Below are 21,154 nucleotides of genomic sequence, written 5' to 3'. Positions count from 1 at the left end.
AATAGGACTATTTTTTCCTTAAAACAGTCCCAAAACAGTCCTATCAAATCTTCTTTGGATCTGAACCAAACTTGATTCAGATTGAGATTTAGTTGTACCACAATTCTATATTGTGTCGCAATTTTATGTCACGGCACAACCTCTTGTCACCAATGCTTAGAAGTTGTCTCTTAGTGATATTAATTACTTAAGAGGTGACTTCCGATTCTTAGTCTAATCTAAATTACACTTTCAGATCCTAAGGGAGAAGGGTTGGGGGACTTCTTTTTGAGGCACCTAGGACTCATCTCCAAGTTCCAACGTTCCTCGCTCCACATAATACCCCTGCATAATGTAAACCTCAAGGTGAAGAATGTGGCTCTTCCAACCTCTCTATTGCCACCTTGCCATGGTACTTCCATGGACATAGGAGGTGTCTTGGCTCACAATGTATTAACCTCTTTTTCTTTACTAACTATTTAAGCAAGCAAGTGAGAGGGTTGAACTTTTCTACCTACACTCCCTAGCACATCACCTTTCTACAATGTCCGTTTATCGGCTTGAGAGACTTGGCCGCATGCTCACCCACCAATGGTGCCGGGGAAGGTGGATGTGAAAAATCTCCCCTCTATTTCATACCTATGTTCATGGAATGTTTCGGATATCAAAATTTCTGTCCAGTTTTCCAAAAAATACACTGACAAGATCTTCAGGGCTCCTTGTAAGGTCTCTGGCCTCCTTTCATGCCCAGGTGAGTGTGGGGGTCAATTATCTCCAACTACCCAGTTTGACCTGTTTGGCGAGTTTTTTCTGATGCTTGCAACAAAATACAATTACGCCACCGAAAGAAATATTATACAGAAATAAACCGGGAGAATGGCTCCCTCATCCTGACCTGTTCGGCAGATTGAGATCAGTGGTGATTACTATTTGGCTGCACTTTCCATTAAGCAATGGAATTTCTGATCCTCGGAAAATGTCCCTGCACATTTGTAGCTCCTCGGCAGGGTAACCTGCTGATACAGGAGCGCAAATTTCGTCTTTGGTTACTTTGAGCTTTGTGATCGAACTATCGGAGTGTAAACTGTGTCCGCTTTTCCGATAGAGGTGTGACTCTACTTTTGTCCGAGAAACTCCGAAGAGGGTTTGATGATGTGCAGCTGAGAAGTGTTCGCTTCAACTTGTGACCCTTCCTCCCACGTATTTCCTTCCTATTTCGTGACTTTCCCGAGAGCATGCAACTGAGGTTTGTGTTGCAGAGCTGTCACTCTTTCCCGCTTACAAAATTTAGAATACTCTGACCAGTGGAGGGCGGCCGGAAATAACACGTTGATTTTCACACATTGGAAGCCCTTGTGATTCAGCTCATAACAAGAGGACTTCGGTGGAACTTGTTGCCTGTGCTGATAGAAATTTCTCCTTTTTGCAGGAGGAACGGTTCTGTCTCAAGCGCAAATTGGATAACAGGACGACTCGATTCGCATGTGTGCATGTCTACATGCTAAAACCCCTCGACGAGCCATTAAGTGAATGTCGCGACACCTTTAGATACCTATTTGGTTACACGTGAGGTGAAAACGTGGATTGACCAGGCCCACTGTTCCTTGGGCAGTCAGATTCGACGCCTTAGTTCACTTTTGACCCGTGAGCATTTCATTTCTTGTGTGATGGTATTCACGTAAAAAGGCATTTCCAATCACCGCTGCATAACTTCACACTCGGTCTTCCGGCAGATTTTGATATGTTGACAAAAGCGCAATCTTCATCGTTAGGGATAGAATCCACTTCATCAATCACACAGAAGTTGAAACCGATCAACACAAGCTCGTCCTTACTCTATCGACATCGATATAGCTCCAACAAACCGCATCAATTTAAAACATAGCTCATCATGAATGAGAGAACAAGAAACAGAGACTAGAGAAAAACTGGATAGACCTGTTAACCAAAATTTACAAAAACCACAAACTCCAGATTCTTCTGTTGCCGATTGTTCATCCGAAATGGAAAAACAATTCGAAGCTGTTCACGTCTGCGCCTCCCACTTGTGACTCGAGATGATAAAGTGTCCCTTTGATATGAATGCAAGGTTGCAGGAAGAGGGAATCTTTGGTACAATAGAACAAACTTGAATTCATCAATCAAAGATTCAGAGCTCGTCATTCTAAGTGTTGTAACACTGCCCACATCATCACATCGTGGTAGCTGCTTTAGTAAAGGCTTGTCACCACCAAAAGCTCAATAATTCCGATCCAAGCACTACACACTTTGTCTGTTTCACTTGAATGCGCAAGAATAATAGCCATAGCAAAAGCCACGCACTACGCACTGAGATATCTAACAGACAGTCGAGGTTTCAGATCAGTCCAGACATGGCAAGTGAATGTAATCTAAATCCTTGACTCCACAGTAGTCATCCAACATTGAGCACATGATGAAGTTGGCGCAGTAATTAAGATGCTAGGGTTGTAAAAGCGGGCCCGCATCTTCAACTGAAACTAGATTCTCCCCAACATCCGAGGCCTGCATTCCCAACGTCCATTCAAAATCACTCAAAATCGTTATTGACCGATATGTATCTAATTTCAGCATCAATTGTGCACTGGAGAAAACGACAAGGTTCTACAAACCTATTACATGTAAATGATACAGGCAAAGTTCTAAGAGTAATGCAGCTGAGAAAAACCTCTTCATTTGCTTTCGTTTACTAGGGAGGTTGAGTGAACAGTGTACCGTACGGCCGGGCGTAGTCTCCAATGACAAAGCCGAGGGTGGCATCTCCTTGTAATTCAGGAGCGCCATCATGATCGAATATGACAACCATGCATCTGCAGCAGCGTAATGAATTTGAGCATATGTCAAATCACGGTTCTCCCAGTTGCTCATGGTCACACGCTTGTTCTTCTCATAGGGAACCCCAAGGACCTTCTCAGTTAGGGTTGCAATGCCTGATTTCTTGAGAGAAGTGTTTTTCAACGTGGACACGGCTAGTGTTGTCAGCTCCACTTCGCCGGCACATATCAAACCGTAGTCCTTCTTCAGCTTCTTCGTGTCTGCCTGCAACCGCACCACACTCACAAATTTGAGTTACTGTTTGCCCCTGCACTGCTCCTCACAGCTTTCGGTGGAAGTTCTAACTACAAGGTCTGGTGAACAATCTGAATCAAGGATAGAAATTTACCAAAATACCTACTCCACCCATCTTTATATTCGGATTTGCAAGAAGGCTTTTGAGGGATGCAGGCAACATGTCTATGAATCGCAGCTGGACGAGAAGGCAACACTCCTCAAGAGAGAGTTGTAAGAGTGCTGCATTATGGTAGTCGCCTTTTTGGAACGTAGGTCGCCACTCGATGTCCAATCCCCACTTGACTTCCTCCTTGCGTACTTCGAGCCACTTCTCCACTGTAGCTCCCTTGGATGCAACTGTGACCATCACCTTTACATTGCTGTCGAGTTAGCTGCGGCAAGGAAAACCCTAGAAAATGAGAGGACAATGCTCCAGAGAAGCTCATCTGTTGCAGGTACAAGGCAAATAAAAGAAGACAAGAGGCAAGTGTAAGAGTTAGAGTATACCTTCTTGCCCAAAATTTCCACTTCTTTTTGAAAATCACCTAATTGGTCAGATGGATCGGAGTACAACCAGCCACCAAGAGCAGTGTCCTCGGAGGAAGAGGAAGGATACTGATCCCATCCTCCGTAACGTCTGTCCAAATGCTGCGGATGCAAGTTTCTCTTCCAACTCGGGTACTGAGGCAGTGCAGCCGAGTTAGCTTCAACGTGAATCGACGCATATTCCCAGCCTCCGAATCCATCTGCTCTCATTGGGGGTTGCTTCCATCCAGAAGCAAATAAATCCTCACTCATATCTTGTGCGCAATTCGCGTGCCACCGCGCCTCGTATTCTCTTGCTCGCGCTGCTTTCATTTCTACTTCGTGCTTGCGCCGCTGATCCCGCTCGAGCTTCTTTCGCTCGAAGTCTAGAGTGGCGGTGTTGTCATGGTGGGGAACAATGGGGTTGGGACGTGGAGGGTCAGTGGTTGGATCCGGAGCAGCCGGAACATGAGAAGAATTGCAAGACATGGGGGCTAGGGGTCGGACAGAAGTGCAATTGGAGGGAGAGCGGTGAGGAGCAACAGCAGAGGAGGGAAAAGGGACTTGGGGCAGGAATTGAAGAGGGTGATCAAGAGAGCTGGACTCGTTTGCCATGGAGGGACTGCTGCATACTAAGGGAGGAGATGAAGAGGCAGGGTAGGGGTGGGAAGCAGGGAAGCAGCGCTTCATGCTAAAGGCGAGAATGGTACGGGTGCAATTAGAGACAAGCGGAAATGTGGGAGGCGGCAGCAGCAGCAGTGGGAAGGAGAGAGTGAAGGGAAGAGAGGAGAGTATAAAGAAGAGGGAGACAAGGTGAAATTGTGGGAGCGGAAGAGAGAGGAGGAAAGGGTGGGATGCGCCAACATCGACGGCGTCCAGATATGGCTGCAAGCCATTGCAGAGAGGAGGAGGAGGAGGAGGAGGAGGAGAAGAGGAGGAGGACCGGTCTTTCTCGCCTCAATCGAGCATCCCCTGAAAGACGACGAAGACAGGCATGTGTGCCAGTGTGTGCGCTTTCTCGCCGTGGCTTTGCCTCACAATGAGGGGGCCTTGGACTCGTTGGAACCTTGGGACTGGACCTCAGCCCCCTTTCCCCCTCCTACGCACTTCTGTTCCTCACATCGATCCAGGTGCTTGCCCTTCAGTGCAACTTTGATTCTAACTTAGTTGGGGGCATCCCTGTCTTCTACTTCCACGTCCACTTCATGTCTTTATCAAGTAAAGATCCTCTTGCTTGGACTTTCTCTTTCCGCATGCCTTTCTTTGAGAAGATTGTATTTTTGGCTTCAAGATTGGGTTGATCTAATTATTTTAAAATTAAGTGATTCAAGATGAACTATACAAATTTAGATTGTTATTATCTATCTTCCAATGCAAATTTCATCACACACATTGCTCAACAAATCTCACATATCATTGAATTTTTTGTTATTGTATGTCTATATATATACATTGACATACACACATACATATATTCCCAATTTTTTGTGTATTGCTGATACATCATTCCACAGTTTTATTAATGATAATGTTTGATGGAATATAAATTTTATAAATAAATAAATAAACATATATATAAGCACATTAATTAAATCAATATTTTATTTCATTATAATTTTTTTTTATAACTTGTTTTATATATTCTTTAATTAAAGAAGATGCTCAATTTTTTCTACTTATATCACCATTCAGACCTGCTGACAATATGTCTTATTAATTAACCTATAGTGCTAAAAGAATATATTAATGAATAAAAAATTACAAAAACAAATTAAATAATAGTACATGTTCAAAATCTTCTACCAAAATTGTACAAATATATATATATATATATATATATATATACATATGCACACACACACACCACTTTTTATTGCAAAAAGAAAAAATACATCATTGATTGTGAAATCTTGTCCTGTATTGTAGTTGCCATCAGACTACACATTGATGTAATTCAGCTAGTATTTTAGAACTTGAAAGGTAACAAACAAAAAGAGCATTTTAAAAATATACTTTCAAAGTCTATAGATTACTTTTTATTTCAGTTATTTCGGTGGAAATATTAATTTTGTTGTTTTTTATTTGTTATTTTAAATAAGGATATTTGCTCATGCCACAATAATATTTCATTTTCAAATTCAAAAGAAAATGAAATAATATTCCTATTTATATTTATCTTTACACACACACATGCGCACCTTTTTGTTTCGCCTTTTTCTGCTTTCTTAGAATTTTTTCTGCTTTCTTAGAATTTAAAAATTGTGCATAGAATATTGTCTACTATCGTTAACATTTGGATTTGAAATAAAAATAGAACTCTCAGGTATGAAAAAGGATACAACCATATTCGTGGACTTCTGGGCATACGTGTTCACATTGTTGAAGACATATTATGAAGATATTATCTGCTGATGTGGCGAGTCGAGGTGAGGGTTGGCATCAACGTGTGTTCTGGGGAGCCAATGAGACTCGATCGAGTCCTCAGGGTTGATGTCGTTGAGTTGAGTTGAGTGGTGATGGAGGGAGTGCCCCCAACAGACGTGAATTTGCGCAAGGGCATTCATTCCATGTGCTGCTCTATGCGAGTTCTTCTTCCTCCTCTCGCCCTCTCTGTTTCTTAACTTCGGCAGTCTACCTTCACCTGCTTCAACCAGCATCGTTTTCCTGCAGATCCTTGACACCGCCAACTTGAGAGCTATCTCCATCGCCAGATCGTTTCAATTCCAAATTTCTCCCTCTCTTCCATCCTTATCCCAATGCCTTGTCGAATTCGTCCTCGACTTAATGTCTGAAAGAGAGCACTGCTTTGTCTCGCCTCGAAACTACATCCTCCCCTGCAGGTATGATTGCTAAATCAAAATCGTGGTACATCTGCCACTCTAGCCCTCCACTTCTTCCAGGAACAGTCGGAATTGGACTCACCATTCCTGTCCATTATCCTGCTCGAGATTTGGTGAAGTTCTCAATTGGTGTCCGATGTGGGTACTCGCAAAAACCTCCAGATTTCTCGGTGAGCGAAAGTTTTTCCTCAATCTGAATTTCTGGACCCATTCATTTTTGTCGCTTTGTAGTCTTTTATTTTATTTGTTTTTTCTTGGTCAGTAATTCTGCAAGCATCGGGGGCCGATCAGCACCCCACTGCCTTGCCCGGTGCTTATCCCAAAATTGGGAAACTAGTCTGTCAGCACTGCTAATCTGAACTGTACTTGTCTTCATGGAGCAGGTAGACTATGACCCCTTCGAGGATTTCTTCGGCTTAGGCCTCGACATGAAGACAAGGTATGTGTCCATAATCTCTATACACTTTTCTTTGGTCATTGCCAAATCCTTTTGTGAATTAGGACGATGTTAATGAAGCGATTGCCTCACATATTAGACTTTATCTACAGTCAGGTTGGTCAGTGTAAGTTCAAATTTTGTATACTGTAGTAACATATTAATGCTCTACTCCACTTCTTGTGACACAAAATTTATCACTTTATACTCTCGTACTTAGTGAACATAATATGTTGAAGATTTTATGAAAAGATTTCATACAGAATTACGGACATCTGTCAGCATGAATTTTCAGGAAGCAAGCAGAGAGCATAGATGGCCCTCAGTCTTTCCAGGAGGAATTCAAGAAGAACGTGCCTTGTCCAGTGTGCCGGGGGAGGGGTTACATTCTGGACAGTCCCAAGGTTTTTATTTCTTCCTATATTGTTTGATGTGTACAACTTTCCTGGAGTATTAATCATCATGGGGGCAACCTCATCACTCCTTTTTGTCTAATTTTAATCTTCTAGATCCGATTGTAAGCTCGATCATGAGTTGAGCTCGTCGCCTCCGTCTCAACTCAAGTCAAGCTTTGCAAATAGTTGAAGTTCTGGGAATTACAATGAGGCCTGCTTTGAAGATAACATTACTTCTTCTGACATTGTGGATCATGCGTACAGGGTCCAAGTAGCTGTTCTTATTGTGTAGGAAAAGGAATGGTGTTGGAGGATTCAGTATGGGAGTCAGCTTGGGAAACAGCTCAAACTCGGTCAGTTAATGTGGCTTGTCTAAGACGATCAGTAGTAGATGCTGGTGTTTACCATGCAATCATCTTTTTTGGGCACCGTTGGATTTTCTACTCCCATTAGGATAGCTTAGTTTAATTTAACTTCGTCGAGAATTCAAACGTAAGTTCCCAGTATAAAGAAGATAATGCAGAATTGGTATTTGATCGTGCATTTAGATGTAAAGCACCTTTTTTCGTGAAGAAACTGCTCAAATTAGTTGGCCATGACCTGTGATTATGTGATTGCACTTGCAATGTAGGTCACCTTTGAGGGTTGAGGACGACGAGGTTCTTGACAGATTTGATCCTGATGTACCTGAAAAAACAGAAAGACGAGTTTATGGGCCTCGACCAGAAGCTATTCGAATGAGGATAAGTCGCACGATGAAGGTCTGTTTTAATACCCAGGAGGATTTCTGAATGAAATGAAACTCTAGGTTAGTGAAGGACTATGTATTAAAGACACTACTTGATTGGAAGAGATTGACCAATAATTGACCAACAAATTTTAAATTAATTCACTATTATTTCGACTTTCCTTCAACAGTTTACGTTCTTTTCCCTCAGCTGTTACATTTATATTTGTGAATTGTTGTAGGAGTTAGAAAAGCGGACGGGGGCTTTCAGTAAGCGGGCCAAGCGCCAGCATCAAAATCTCACTGTTCATTCACGGATGGTGGCTGCTATCAAGGTAATTGATTTATCCTCTTTCAACTGCTTTCTCGATTTATAATACGGTTTTTTGAAGTTTTAGTATATCTAGTTTCGTGGGGTTTCTGTTAATTTACTAGGGAGATTACATAGCACCCCTGAAGGCATGGATCTACTAAGTCGTTATCCTCCAGATGTTACCAGCATGACAATGTCTGATGGTGAGCTGATGATACATCCCTTATGTCTTGTGGATGTCGTGTATGCAGAGAGCAAAGAGCACTGAGGATGCGAGGAGGAAAATTTCTGAGCAACAGAAACTATTTTTCCAAAACCCTGAAAACCGCAGGATGCGAGGACTTCAAATGAGAGGTACAGGTTGTAGGAGTTGGTGTCGAATGTGATCACGGCTCTTTTAGTTCTGAAGGTTTCTTTGATGTGTTTGGAAACGGACGAATTGCCACAGGCTTGTTACTTAGCCTAAGAAACTGTGCAGGAGTGAAGTTCTCTTGTAGACATTGTGGGAAAGAAGGACACCGCAGGCACTTTTGTCCTAAACTTGGTTATGTGAAAAAGAGCCGGAGTTATCCAACCCGCGTGTACCGATGTGGACTGTGTCAGCAAGTGGGTCATACGAGACGACATTGTCCACTTAAGGACAGTGTGCAGGCTTCTGATCCAACATCTCTAATTCGAAGGTATAAACCTCGCGCCAAGGGTGTTAAGCGAGGTACTTATAAATGTGGACACTGTCACCAGACAGGTCACAGCCGGAGAACGTGCCCGAAGCTAGTGAAGAAAGGCGTGGAAGATGCAGAAGGGTGACGGATTGGAAAGATGAACAGGTGCAAGGGAAAGAGACTTGCAATATAATATTGAATCTTGCAACAGGCAGTATGAACAATACGTGGGATCAACTGGGGGTCTAACTGAATCTGGTGGCTTGGAGAACAATCTTACCAGCATTATCCTTGCAAGTATTACACCACCCCTCAAGTTCAATCGGGCAGAATCAACACATCCTCGTCCAGAGGAGTTTTCCTGGTACAGCAGCCACTTATATATCTCCCTGTCAAGGTGTTTGTCAAGGTCTTCTTGTCTTTACTAGTGTCTCATACTGAAACGGTGGCGGTGTGATGAGATGAAGGATTACACCCTTCGTCATCTTTGCTTATGTGACATCGCAACTCACTGCACCCCCTTGCACTATCCCTCAACCATTCATGTCTTGCGGTAATCTTTTCTTCATGTATGTTAGTCTAATTGCAATTGTTGCAATGGAAGCTTTTGCAAATAGATTACGGGAACCGGATACAAGCCGACTTATCAAAACACGTACATCCTCATGGTTTCTATATCCGTGAATTATGATGTCTGTGGTCAATCAATAACTCGTATTTTTCAATCTCTCTAAAATGGTTCTTCTCTGCTATTGTCTTGATATATTATGCATTTGACCATTTTTTGTATCTAATACTGGAGTGAAGTGACAATATTATTGATTCATTTACATTGGTTTCATTGGAACAATTATAGTTTCTACATAAAGATACATTTAAAGATCTTCTAACAAAGTAAGTGAATAGTATACAAGGTTTGCAATACATTGATAGTAGAAGTATTAAACAGTATTAAATTAATGAAATTTCTTGAAAAATAATTATTTGTATATTGTGGAAATTATTAAAAACAAAGTTTGGTGTATATTATTGTTATTTTTTTAAATATCTCTTTTATGAAATAAAGATGTATCTTTAATAATTTTTTAAAATAGATTTAAAAACCTTGTACATATTCGTAAGATAAATTTGACATAGTTGTAAATAATTCATATTCTTAGTGCATAAAGGTACTTATGGTGATTCTAATCATTTTTATATCAAATAAAGTTTTTAATTAAAGTCATGTAGGTACTATCTATGATAAAATTTATTTATAGAAAAACATATTTTATAATCCTAAGAGCAAAAGAGTCACTTTAGTTGGAAAAGGCTATTTTTTCTTTTATTGCACAATAAAAAATTAAATACTAATAATCTACCTTAAAAAATTCATAATAATATTGAGAATATTTCTAATTTTTAAATTTTTTTCACAAAATTAGATATTATATTCTTATAATGACTAATTTAATAAAAAATATTTTTAATTGAATAATAATTAAAACTTGTACAATTTTATCATGTCTATTTATAAATAATTCATAGGCAATAGAAATATCCAACAATTTTTGAAGTATTTTCTAGATTTATTATGAACTTATACAAAAATAGTATTCAAGATATATTATTTATTTTATTTTACAAAACATTTCAGCACATCGCATTAAAGAATATATTATAATAATTAATATTGATATTTGGAGAATATGTGCAAGTAACACAAGTTAAGTAATTTAAAGGAGATTTTATATCTAAAAGCTTAAATTCAAAGATCATGGTACAAAAGTCCTACAAATTTCTTCCTCCTAGTATTAAAAAAAAAAAAAAAAAAAAAAAAAAAAAACTTTCATTTAAAAGCTTTGGCCTTTAAAAACAACATAAATTAAAAAGAAGCTATAAAATATATTAAATCATTCTTTTATTACAAGTCTAAATGTGTAAACTTACATTGTGTTAGAATCAAATATATCTTGATTCTAATACTTATAAAAAATATAAAATATTTCTATTTGTTTATTCATTTGTTATTATTTTTAATAAAATTTGATATAATTCTTAAGGTATGAAAAATATATATTAAGGTGGGCCTAACAAAAATTCTAAGAAATAGTAGTATATATGCTATGTGGAAAACAAAATATATTCTATCCCATTTTTCTTCTTATAGCCTTTGGATTAATTATTCTCAATACAAAGCTAAATAAGCAAAACTTTTGAATTTTAACCACCTAAGAGATTAAAAGTTGCAACCTCTCACCTTATTTCTTAATTATATAAAATTCCTTAAATCTAAAGATCCTCTAAGAGTTATTTATTTAATTTTATTGTTTTGATGTTTCATATATTAATAGACCATGATTCTTTTATTTTTTTTTTATGAAGTTTCATTAATTTTACATTAAAAAATAAATCAATTAAATTTTAGATAATAATTGTAACACTAATTGAAAGAAGACATAAAAAATAAAAAATAAACTTTGATGTTGATATAATTTAATTAGAAAAATAATAAAAAATAATTTACTTACATATATTTATAATCACATCTTAAATATAATCTTTATGCCTCTTATTTCACCTCCAAATAGAATTTTTAGATTTATTAATTTAACTTTTATATTCAATACATACCATTAATACTTTTGCTATGAGATAATAAAAATTGTTTCATGCTCAAATCTAATACATTCTTAAAAAAATTTAACCATCAATTGGTTACAACTTCTTTTACCACAATTGCTTTAAGAGATTTGGAGGAGACCAAGCACCCAATATAAGTCCTTACATTTAACCACCTTTTATGTAAGTTGAAGCCATTTGTGGAATTCACAATTCAATAGATCTATAATATTAGTCCTCAAATCACTACTACAAATAATTGCAAACCATCCAATTTAAATCTTAGGTTTTTGACTTATAGGCTCCTATCTTATATGTGTAAGAATATTTGGATTATCAGTGCAAATTTGGCAAAAGCTATAACGTACTTACGGACATGTCGTTGAAAACTCTCATCAATATAGATCTTTTATATATTCATAATAGTAGAAAATAATTAATACATCTTTATCTAGATTTAGTATAATATGTCTTTTTGAACTATCACTTGCATTATCAAGAATGACAGAGTTTAGTAGATAGAGCCTTATCTTGATCTTTTATTATTAATTAATGATTATAGTAACTATGTGATTATCGTTTTATACTAACACCTTCTATCACTTTGATAACATCTCGAGGTTACATATTCTAAAATATATGTTGATTTTTCTTTTTTTAGTTGTCTAATATCATCTCTATATTATAGCAATGCAATCTTCTTATTATGTAAGAAGGTATAGATAAGATAATTATATAGATAATTAGAACCATAGAAATTTTTAGAATTGAGATTAGGTTAGTGGACCAGATAGGACCCATTGTGGAACATTCTATAAAGAATTTAAGGCAATTATTTGGGTAGGATCTACCACCTATAAACATTCTAGAAAGTCCAAGGTGATAGGACAAGATATAAATAGGACTGGCCAGGGCCTTTTAGAGCATCTGGCCAAGTATGGCTTTAAACCTTTTGTTTTTTTAGTAAAGTTTGGTTTTGCATCTTTTTTTTCAGTTCTATTCTACTAAGTTTTTGTTTGCTTAGTTTTGTCTTTCATATCCTATTTTTTTCACTTTTATTCAATTTTGTTTTGGTATGTTTTGTCCTATTTTGTGATGATGCTTTATGTTGCTGTAGAATAGAAGGATCTTGGATTTTTTTGAGATAATTTTGCCCTCTTTCATTGGTATTAAAGAAAGTGTTAGACTATTTACTTTTGATAGCGTATCAATAATCATCATTTAATCCAAGATCAATTATTGTAGTCACTCTAGATAGTATATTGAGGCTACTATAAGCTACTCTTGAAAAGACAATTGGAAGGTAAAAAGATATTACAATAATAGAGTCCAATGGAGAAATTAGAGTATGAAAGATATGGCAGAGCAATCCCAGATGGAGGCTCAAATATAATATTACTTAGGCTAGATAGCTACTTAATAAGGACAAATAGAAGCCTCGAAGACAAGAAAGTCGACATCTACTAGTTGAAATTGAGTAAGCTTAGTACATATTGTGGAACTTCAAGATAAGAAGATGTATGTCAATGGCTCTTTAACATGCGATAATACTTTTAACTATCTAAGGCAAATACCATTGAAGGAATTATATATGCAGCTAGCTATTTAAAAAATGTGGTAGCTATTTGGTTGTGACATCGAGTTCAAAGTTATCAAGGTCAAGGTGGATTTTGTGACTGGGAGGACTTTGAGATCAAGTTTAGAAATCAATTTCGGCCCATCAATATAGAGAAGATAGTATGCGATGAATTGACAAATCTTATACAAGCTAAGTCAATATAAGATTATGTCTCTTGATTGAAGTCTCTATATCTCTAAATTGACAATATTTCAAAGACATAGATAATGGATAAATTCCTATGAGGTTTGAAATCTAGAGTCTAGTAAGAGGTGGAACCAAGAAATCTATAAACATTCAAAGAGACAATTTGAATTATAGAGAAGGTCAATGCTATAGATTTTAGAAAACATGGAATACAACCCATAGTATAAAGTCTTATGCCACTATCTAATATTATGGCACAACAAGCAATGCCAATGGAGTTTGATGCCCTATAAGAATTATTGATACCACAAATACGACAAATATTGGTATAAAAAGAATTTTATTTTTATTATTGGAAGCCAAGCCATTTGATTGAAGGTTGTCCAAAACGTCAAATACAAGTACCAATAAGTTAAGGCAAGATCTCAGTCTCAAAATTCACTAAGCTGATAATGAATTAGAGTAGGAAAACGAGGCTCTCTAGTAAAGGCACTGTAGACTAGTATTAGAAATAGCTACTATTTCTTGAAAACAAATGGCATAGCCTTGGACAACTATAAAAAAAGTTGATAGATGCATCTAACAGGACTACGAAGAAGACAACCACGTCAAGTGCTTATAGATTGTGGCTCTACAGAAAATTACATCTCAACTAAAATCATCGATCAACTTAGAATTAAAATCAAGGAAATTAAGGGAAGAAGTATATACCTTACAAATGATTGAAAGAATGTATTGAGTGAAATATATAAAGAAAAAACCTTAAGATTGACAGACACCAACATCATAAGAGAGAGATTCAAGGTGACAAAGCTAAGGTATGATATTATCTTTGGTATGCCATGGCTAGAGATGAAAAATAAGAAAGTTGATTGGAAACTAAGAACAATCTCTTTTAAAGATAGATGATGCAATGTAACTCTTTGCACCTCTACATCAAGTAAAGAAGAAAGACAACCTGCAACCAAAGACTTACTTGTAGGAATAAATTTTATAAAGAAGCAACTACAATATGAACAATTGGTGTATATGGTGGTTCCAAATCTTCTATTAGTGGTGGAAAAGTCAGCTAAAAGAATAAAACGAGTAGAGAAACTTATACAAAAATATCAAGATATCTTTTCAATTGACCTACCTAGTGGCATATTTCTTGATCAAGGTGCCTTTGAACAAGACTAGACTATATTAAAAACCCAAGATCTTTCTAATACACAACAACATATGGCATCATCACAAAATAGAAAAAAATAGATGAAAAAAAATTGAATGGACCTAAATAAAATAAGATATAAAAGACAAAATTAAGCAACTAGAAACAAATTTGAACAAATTTGAACAAAAACATGCAAAACCAAACTTTATTAAGAAAAAAGGTCTAAAGCCATACCTGAACAGATGCCTCAAAAGAACCTGGCCATTCTTTATTATATCTTATCTTACTATCATAGATTTTCTAGAATGTTCTTTGGTAGTGGATTTCAACTAGATAGCCACCTTAAATTCATTTTTTAAAAGGTTTTATAGTGGACCTTACCTTAATAACCACCTTAAGCTTTTTTTAGAAGGTTCTATGGTAGATTCTATCTAATTAACTACCCTAAATTCTTTTTAAAATGTTCTACAATAGATCCTATCTAGTCCACTAACCTAACCTCAATTCTAGAAACTTCGATGGTTCTAATTATCTATATATTTATTTTATCTATATCATGTTATATGCCCCCTTTCAAATAGAAATAATGCTTGGAGCCAAACCAACGAGTCGACCAATTTATTGCTTAATACCAAAAGAACTTGAAGAGCTGCAAAAAATATTAGATGAATTTTTAGAAAAAGACTTCATTTGAAAAAAAACATTACCATGGAGGGCATCTGTATTCTTTGCACTCAAGAAAGATGGTGGACTTCGCCTATGCATCGACTATCAAGGTCTCAATAAGAAAATTGTTTAAAATGCATATCCACTTCTATGCATGGATGATCTTTTTGACTAACTTTGAGGTGTGACAATCTTTAGTAAATTAGATCTTTGGAGCAAATATTGACAAACACCTTTTGCAAGAGAAGATGTAAAAAAGATGGCATTTTGTATGTACTATAGACATTTTGAATGGTTGGCTTTATACTTTGGCCTCACCAATGCTCGAGGTTCTTTCATAGGTCATATAATTAGATTGCTTTGAGATGTTTTGGACAAGTCTGTAATCATTTTCATTGATAATATCCTTGTATATAGTAAAATTTCTAAAGAACATGAGCAATACTTATGAGAGGTACTACATCGACTGCAAGATAGTCGCTTCTATTGCAAGCAATCAAAATATAAACTTTGGAAGTCAAAAGTCACCTTTTTGGAGCATGTATTGTCCTTTGAAAGCATGCATATGGAGCAAGATAAGGTGAAAGTAATGGAGGATTTCTCAACCTCCAAAGATGCTTCTGAAATTTAGTCATTTTTGGACCTTGCTGGATACCATTGCCGTTTTTTTTGGTGATTTGTTCATATTGCTGCCTCATTGATAAATCTATTGGAGAAAGATGCCCCATTTGAATGAAAACTAGAGCAACAAAACGCCTTTGATAAGTTGAATGAGACACTCATTACTCTTCCTATATTGCAACTGTATGATCCTAAACTTCCTTGTATGCTTGACATTGATGCTTTCAACTTGGCTATTGGAGTATTTCTTCAATAAGACTATGGTAGGGGCCTTCAACTTATGGCATATGAATCACACAAGCTTAGAAAGGTAGAACACAATTACTTTGCATGTGATTGAGAGCAATTAACAACTATACATGCCACAAAGGTGTTGCAATAGTATCTATTGAAAAAGCCAATGGTTGTTTAGATTGACTATTGACCTTTGCTATATGATTTATATTTAGAAAATATGGAACCATGGAAATATTGTTGGAAAAAATAAATGTAGCTTTTTGATATCGATCTTGAATATAAGTAAGGATGATAACATACTGTGTTAGATAGTTTATCATGGAGACCAAACTTGAAAGATAAATTAGAAGATAAGAATAAAATTACTACTATTAATAGTATCATTTTAGATCTAATCAAAGAGATAGAATAAAAAGGAGCTATGTAATGGGATGCTTATTTCAAGATGATTAGCGATCGGTTAAAGGTGGAAAATATATAATATTAATATTACATTCTAAGTAATGGCTTGTTCTATTTCAAGAAGCAAATTTATACACCCCACAATGCTAAACTTTGGATGTGTATACTTTTGGAAGAACATGACATTCCAATATCTAGACATCTGGGATGAGAAAAGATCCTAGAATGGATCTCAAGGATATGGTTTTGAATAGGTTTGGATTATGATGTTTGAGCCTTTGTATGCTCCTGCAAGGCATGTCAATCTAACAAAGCATGCAATGCAGCAACTTTTAGACTATTGCAGCCAATTTTGTTAACTATGGTATGTTGTAAGCAAGTGACTATGGATCTCATTATGTGTTTGCCATAAATGTTTTATAATCATACTTCAATTGCCATCTTTGTAGATTAACTCTCAAAGTAACTTCACTTGACCATTGTTGAAGTAGAGAGAGTTTGCCTCAAGAAAGCACTAGGCTCCTAGTTACAACCAATTGCTCAATCAAGTCTTGAGATAAGGAAGACCAAGTTTGTATATATGTATAATACTTTAGGAGCAATAACACCAAATATATAAGTCTTAAGTTCCCAAAAACATCCAAAATATGATGAAAAAAAAAACTCTAAATCCTTATATATCCTTATAGGATATTATTTCTAAACTTCAACAACTCATATCTTCTAATCAGACTATTCAAACACACTCAAATTTTGCATGAAGTACTAATATACTTCTAACAACTACCACAACAATTTTCAACTACAAATTCACTGCAGATTTTAAGATATCACCAAAATCCTAATAGTAGCTTCAAACCTTTGTTTTTATATACCCATGTGAAATTTTCTTCATATCTCAAAAATTAAGTATTAAAATACCACAAAATTTATATATATAGCTTTTTAACACAATAATATATCTTTTTCAAAAGATTTTAGCCAAAAATTTGCTCAAAAACTCAAGATATGGCTCAAACCATTACTATGAACAAAATCACTTACTTACTACCTTTGATTTAGTTGTGCTAACTTCAACCCTCTATAACTTCTTTATCCAAACTCAAAATTCATTAAACAGTATATGAAAAGTATGATTGAAGAAGTGTTTTCTCCAATTCTAGTCATTGATCCTTCGTTGCTCTTTGTAAACGTATGTTATACTCCAAAGAGTGAAAGTAGGTATGAAATTGACACCTTAACTTTGAATGCCAATAACTTCTTCATAAAAACTCCAAATCACACAAACTTTAGATCCAATTTGTATCCAAAAACCTAAACTTACTGAATCTAGCCTTCAAAGCTTGAATGACTTCGAAAAAGAAACCCCAATTCCTAATAAGACCTTAAGTAGCCTCCTTGAAGTCCATTGGGCATGGCCTTCGATCAATAGGAATGAGGATTCCCATTTCTTGCCTTTATCCAACCATGCCTTGCTTTCATCCCTCCCAATAAGCTTCCTACTAGTTAAGATTTTTATCTTTAGGCTCTAATATCTTCTCAAGGCTTCATACTAAATATTTAGATCTTATAATTTTTTTAAATGCTATAATTAAAAAAGATAAAACTCAAAATAAAGTTTTTTAAATCCACTCTCTTTAAATTAATCTATTAACCATTCTAACATACACCAATACTTATGAATATATTATATGTTCTAACTAATTTTTACATAATATAAGCAATTACAGTATGACACAATTATCATACTGTAAATGCTTATAGTATGTAAAAATTAGTTAAAACATATTATATGTTAATAAATCTAGATGTGTATTAGAGTGGCTAGTAGATTAAATTAAAAGGAGTTGATATAAGAAACTTTAATTTGTTTCTATACTTGTTTTGATTTTGACATTAAAAAAATATAGGACCTAAATATTTAGTATGAAGCCTTGGGAGAAGGTGGAAGCCTAAGGATGAAAATCTAAACTAGTAGGAGGCTAATTGGGAGGGATGAAAGCAAGGCATGGTTGGATGAAGGCAAGGAATGGGGAACTTCATCCCTATTGGTCAAATACCATGCCCAATAGGCTTTGAGGAAGGTGCCCGCGACCTTAACCAGGATTTTGGCAACTTCAAAGAACGCATTCAGAGATTACAAGCTAGGTTTATAAAGTTTAGGATTTGGAGTACAATTTTTGTATAAAAATTAGAGGATTTAGAGTTCAGATTAAGAAGTTATAGCCATTTGAAGTTAAGGTGTTAATTTAAGACATACTATTACTCTTTTGAGGATACGAGGAGTTTTATAGTAGCTTTGAAGATCAGAAGGTGCAACTGGAATGGCGATTTTAAGGCCTCCATCTTTTATGAAAGAATTATTGCTTTTGGAGTTCATATAAAGGAATTATAAGGAATTGAAGGCGGTGCTTCCAAATCAAAGGCAGTAAATAAGCGGTTTTGTTTGTAGTAATGGTTGGAGCCATAACTTGAGTATTCGGACGAATTTTTGGCTCAAAATTTTTGGAGAATTTAAATTTTGTATTAAAAAACTATACATACAAATTTCGTGGCATTTAAGCTTATATTTTTTGAGATATAAAGAAAATTTCAAGCAGGTATATAAAGACAAGGATTTGAAGCGACTATTAGTATTTTCAAGATATCTCAAGATGTGCAACGAATTTGCAGTTGAAAATTGTTATATAAGTTAATAAGAATATATAAATACCTCATGTAAAATTTGAGTTTTTTTGGACGGTCGGATTAGGAGATATGAGGTGTTGAAGTTCGGAAAAATCTCCACATAAGAATATACAAGGTTATAGAGGATTTTATCATATTTTGGGTGTTCTTGGTTACTTGAGGCTTGTGTATTTGGTGTAATTGCTCAAAAAGAGAAAATTTATATATAAACTTAGGCCTTTCTTTATTTTCAAGCTTGATTGAATAATTAGTGATAGCTAGAAGCCCAACGTTTTTTTGAGGCAAACTCTCTCTATCCCGACACTGCAATACACTGAGATATTGATGTCCTAATGCTTGCATGACTCTTCTTTGATACCATCTTTTATCACCATGGATTACCTCATGTCATCATTTTAGATTGGAATTTATACTTCACAGGAAGTTTTTGGCAAGCCTTGTTCAAGTTTCTAGGTACACGACTTACTATATCTATAGCCTTTCATTTCCAAATAGATGGATAAATAGAGCATATAAATTGGACCTTAGAAGATATGTATGGACTTTTGTGGTGGTTTATCATAATAATTGGGATGAATACTTGACATCCTTAAAATTTACTTACAATAATAGTATTCAAGTAAGTACTGATCATTTATCATTTTTTTTTGAATATCAATCAACATCCAATTATGCCAACAACTCTTTATTGTTCTATCAACATCAACAACCTAACAAGCAAGAAATTTATACAATGACTTACAATAACCTTACAAAAAGCATGTCACCACTTTTTTAATGCACAGATTCAATAGAAGCAGTATGCGGATAACTATTGGCAACACAAGACCTTTTGAGAAGGTGATTAGGTATTACTCTCCAATGCCAACTTATCACTTGCTACATCAATCCAAATCCGTAAATTAGCACCTCGGTGGCTTGGACCTTTCCGCATTTTTGCACTGATTTCTAATGTTGCATACCACTTTAAGCTTCCGCCATATATTTGGGTCCATCCAATCTTCTACGTTTTACAACTGAAGGAATTTCATACTAAACCAAAGCACTTTCTGAATTGACACTAACGACCACCACCACTACTAGTTGTAGTTGATGATCAATAAGAATATGAAGTGGACAACATTTTGGAGCATGGCTCTCTCTATTTATTTTTGTTCTAGTTTGTTTTATCTTATTTTTTAATAAAATTTTATGTTATTGTGGAATAGAAGGATTTTCGATTTTTTTAAGATAGTCTGGTCTTATTTCACATTGTCCAAATTTTAAGAATTAGAAACATTATGAAATTATGTAGCAAATTTTTGTAGACTTATTGCTCCAAAAAAATATAATTTTTCATGTCTTTTAATAATTTATGCTTGCTTCATTTTCTTGCAATAACTATATGATCGTATTTCTATATTTGTAGAAGATTATTTTATTGAATCTATTACTCAACAATTTTGAGAACCTCTTTTGCTTGTTATAATCTCTCCTTATTACACTAAGCCTTTGTCTATTTTTTTATTCTTTATTTTAGATATAATTATAAAACAAGTACTTTAACCAAAGTTGAACCATTCTTGTTCATTGTTTTTATTTTGGCAATTTAGACAAGTAAATTAGAAGTGGTTGAAGTTTGTAGTTTCAATATTAGACTAGCAAGCTTTTGAAATTATGAGAATCAATCATCTAAGTTATGTAGTAATAATTTTAATAAGTGGTCAAAGTTATACTAGCCTAATTGAAAGATTAAGAAATAAATTTGTTTATTTTTTAAAAAAAACTTAGTAAAGACCTTGTTGGATTTTTCATATTTTAACTACAAGACTATATGCCAAAAGATGCCACATATTTTAAATCTTTCTTAACATTATGTGAGAAAGATAGAATTTGATATTGTCTCAAATTCTAATCTTATTGTATATTTGTAAGATTGTAGATTCTAAGATCTTTTTTAGATTTGAGGAATTTTAAGATGTTTTGTCATGATTTCTATAATTTATTCTAATGTAGGAATATAAAATAGTTCAACCATGTATATAAGAACATTCTTTTAAATGAAATGATGCCACACTTCAATATATTTAGACCTA

At 35.2% G+C, this 21,154-nt stretch overlaps 2 protein-coding genes and 1 long non-coding RNA gene across 8 annotated transcripts; 2 read left to right on the top strand and 1 right to left on the bottom strand.

The window, feature by feature from the left end:
* Positions 1-2,087: 2,087 nt before the first annotated feature.
* Positions 2,088-4,263, bottom strand: LOC112293472 (uncharacterized). The gene is made up of 4 exons (XM_024542933.2): positions 3,556-4,263; positions 3,161-3,418; positions 2,713-3,036; positions 2,088-2,502 (listed from the first exon to the last, which is right to left on the bottom strand). Exons 1-4 carry the CDS (start codon positions 4,261-4,263, stop codon positions 2,440-2,442), a joined length of 1,353 nt encoding a protein of 450 aa, XP_024398701.1. The 3' UTR covers positions 2,088-2,439.
* Positions 4,264-4,427: 164 nt separating this feature from the next.
* Positions 4,428-6,367, top strand: LOC149987585 (uncharacterized). Of its 6 annotated transcripts, none has more exons than XR_016506851.1 (4): positions 4,428-4,703; positions 5,510-5,553; positions 5,888-5,999; positions 6,244-6,367. It is a non-coding gene; the product is annotated as an uncharacterized LOC149987585 (long non-coding RNA). The 6 variants fall into 6 exon arrangements; XR_016506850.1 differs by having other exon boundaries at positions 5,500-5,553; positions 5,897-5,999; XR_016506853.1 differs by having other exon boundaries at positions 4,568-4,703; positions 5,500-5,553.
* On the top strand, positions 6,147-9,698 carry LOC112293473 (uncharacterized). Its single transcript, XM_024542934.3, has 8 exons — positions 6,147-6,583; positions 6,797-6,852; positions 7,145-7,253; positions 7,509-7,597; positions 7,876-8,005; positions 8,214-8,306; positions 8,536-8,638; positions 8,763-9,698. The coding sequence occupies exons 1-8, from the start codon at positions 6,416-6,418 to the stop codon at positions 9,089-9,091; spliced, it is 1,077 nt and encodes a 358-aa protein (XP_024398702.1). The 5' UTR covers positions 6,147-6,415; the 3' UTR covers positions 9,092-9,698.
* The last annotated feature ends 11,456 nt before the right edge of the window (positions 9,699-21,154 follow it).

This window comes from Physcomitrium patens, chromosome 16 (genome assembly GCF_059467195.1).
Source record: "Physcomitrium patens ecotype Gransden chromosome 16, ASM5946719v1, whole genome shotgun sequence".
In the NCBI taxonomy this organism is placed as follows: Eukaryota; Viridiplantae; Streptophyta; class Bryopsida; order Funariales; family Funariaceae; genus Physcomitrium; species Physcomitrium patens.
Note: the sequence above shows the minus strand (reverse complement) of the source record. Positions and strands in the feature narration are given on the sequence as shown.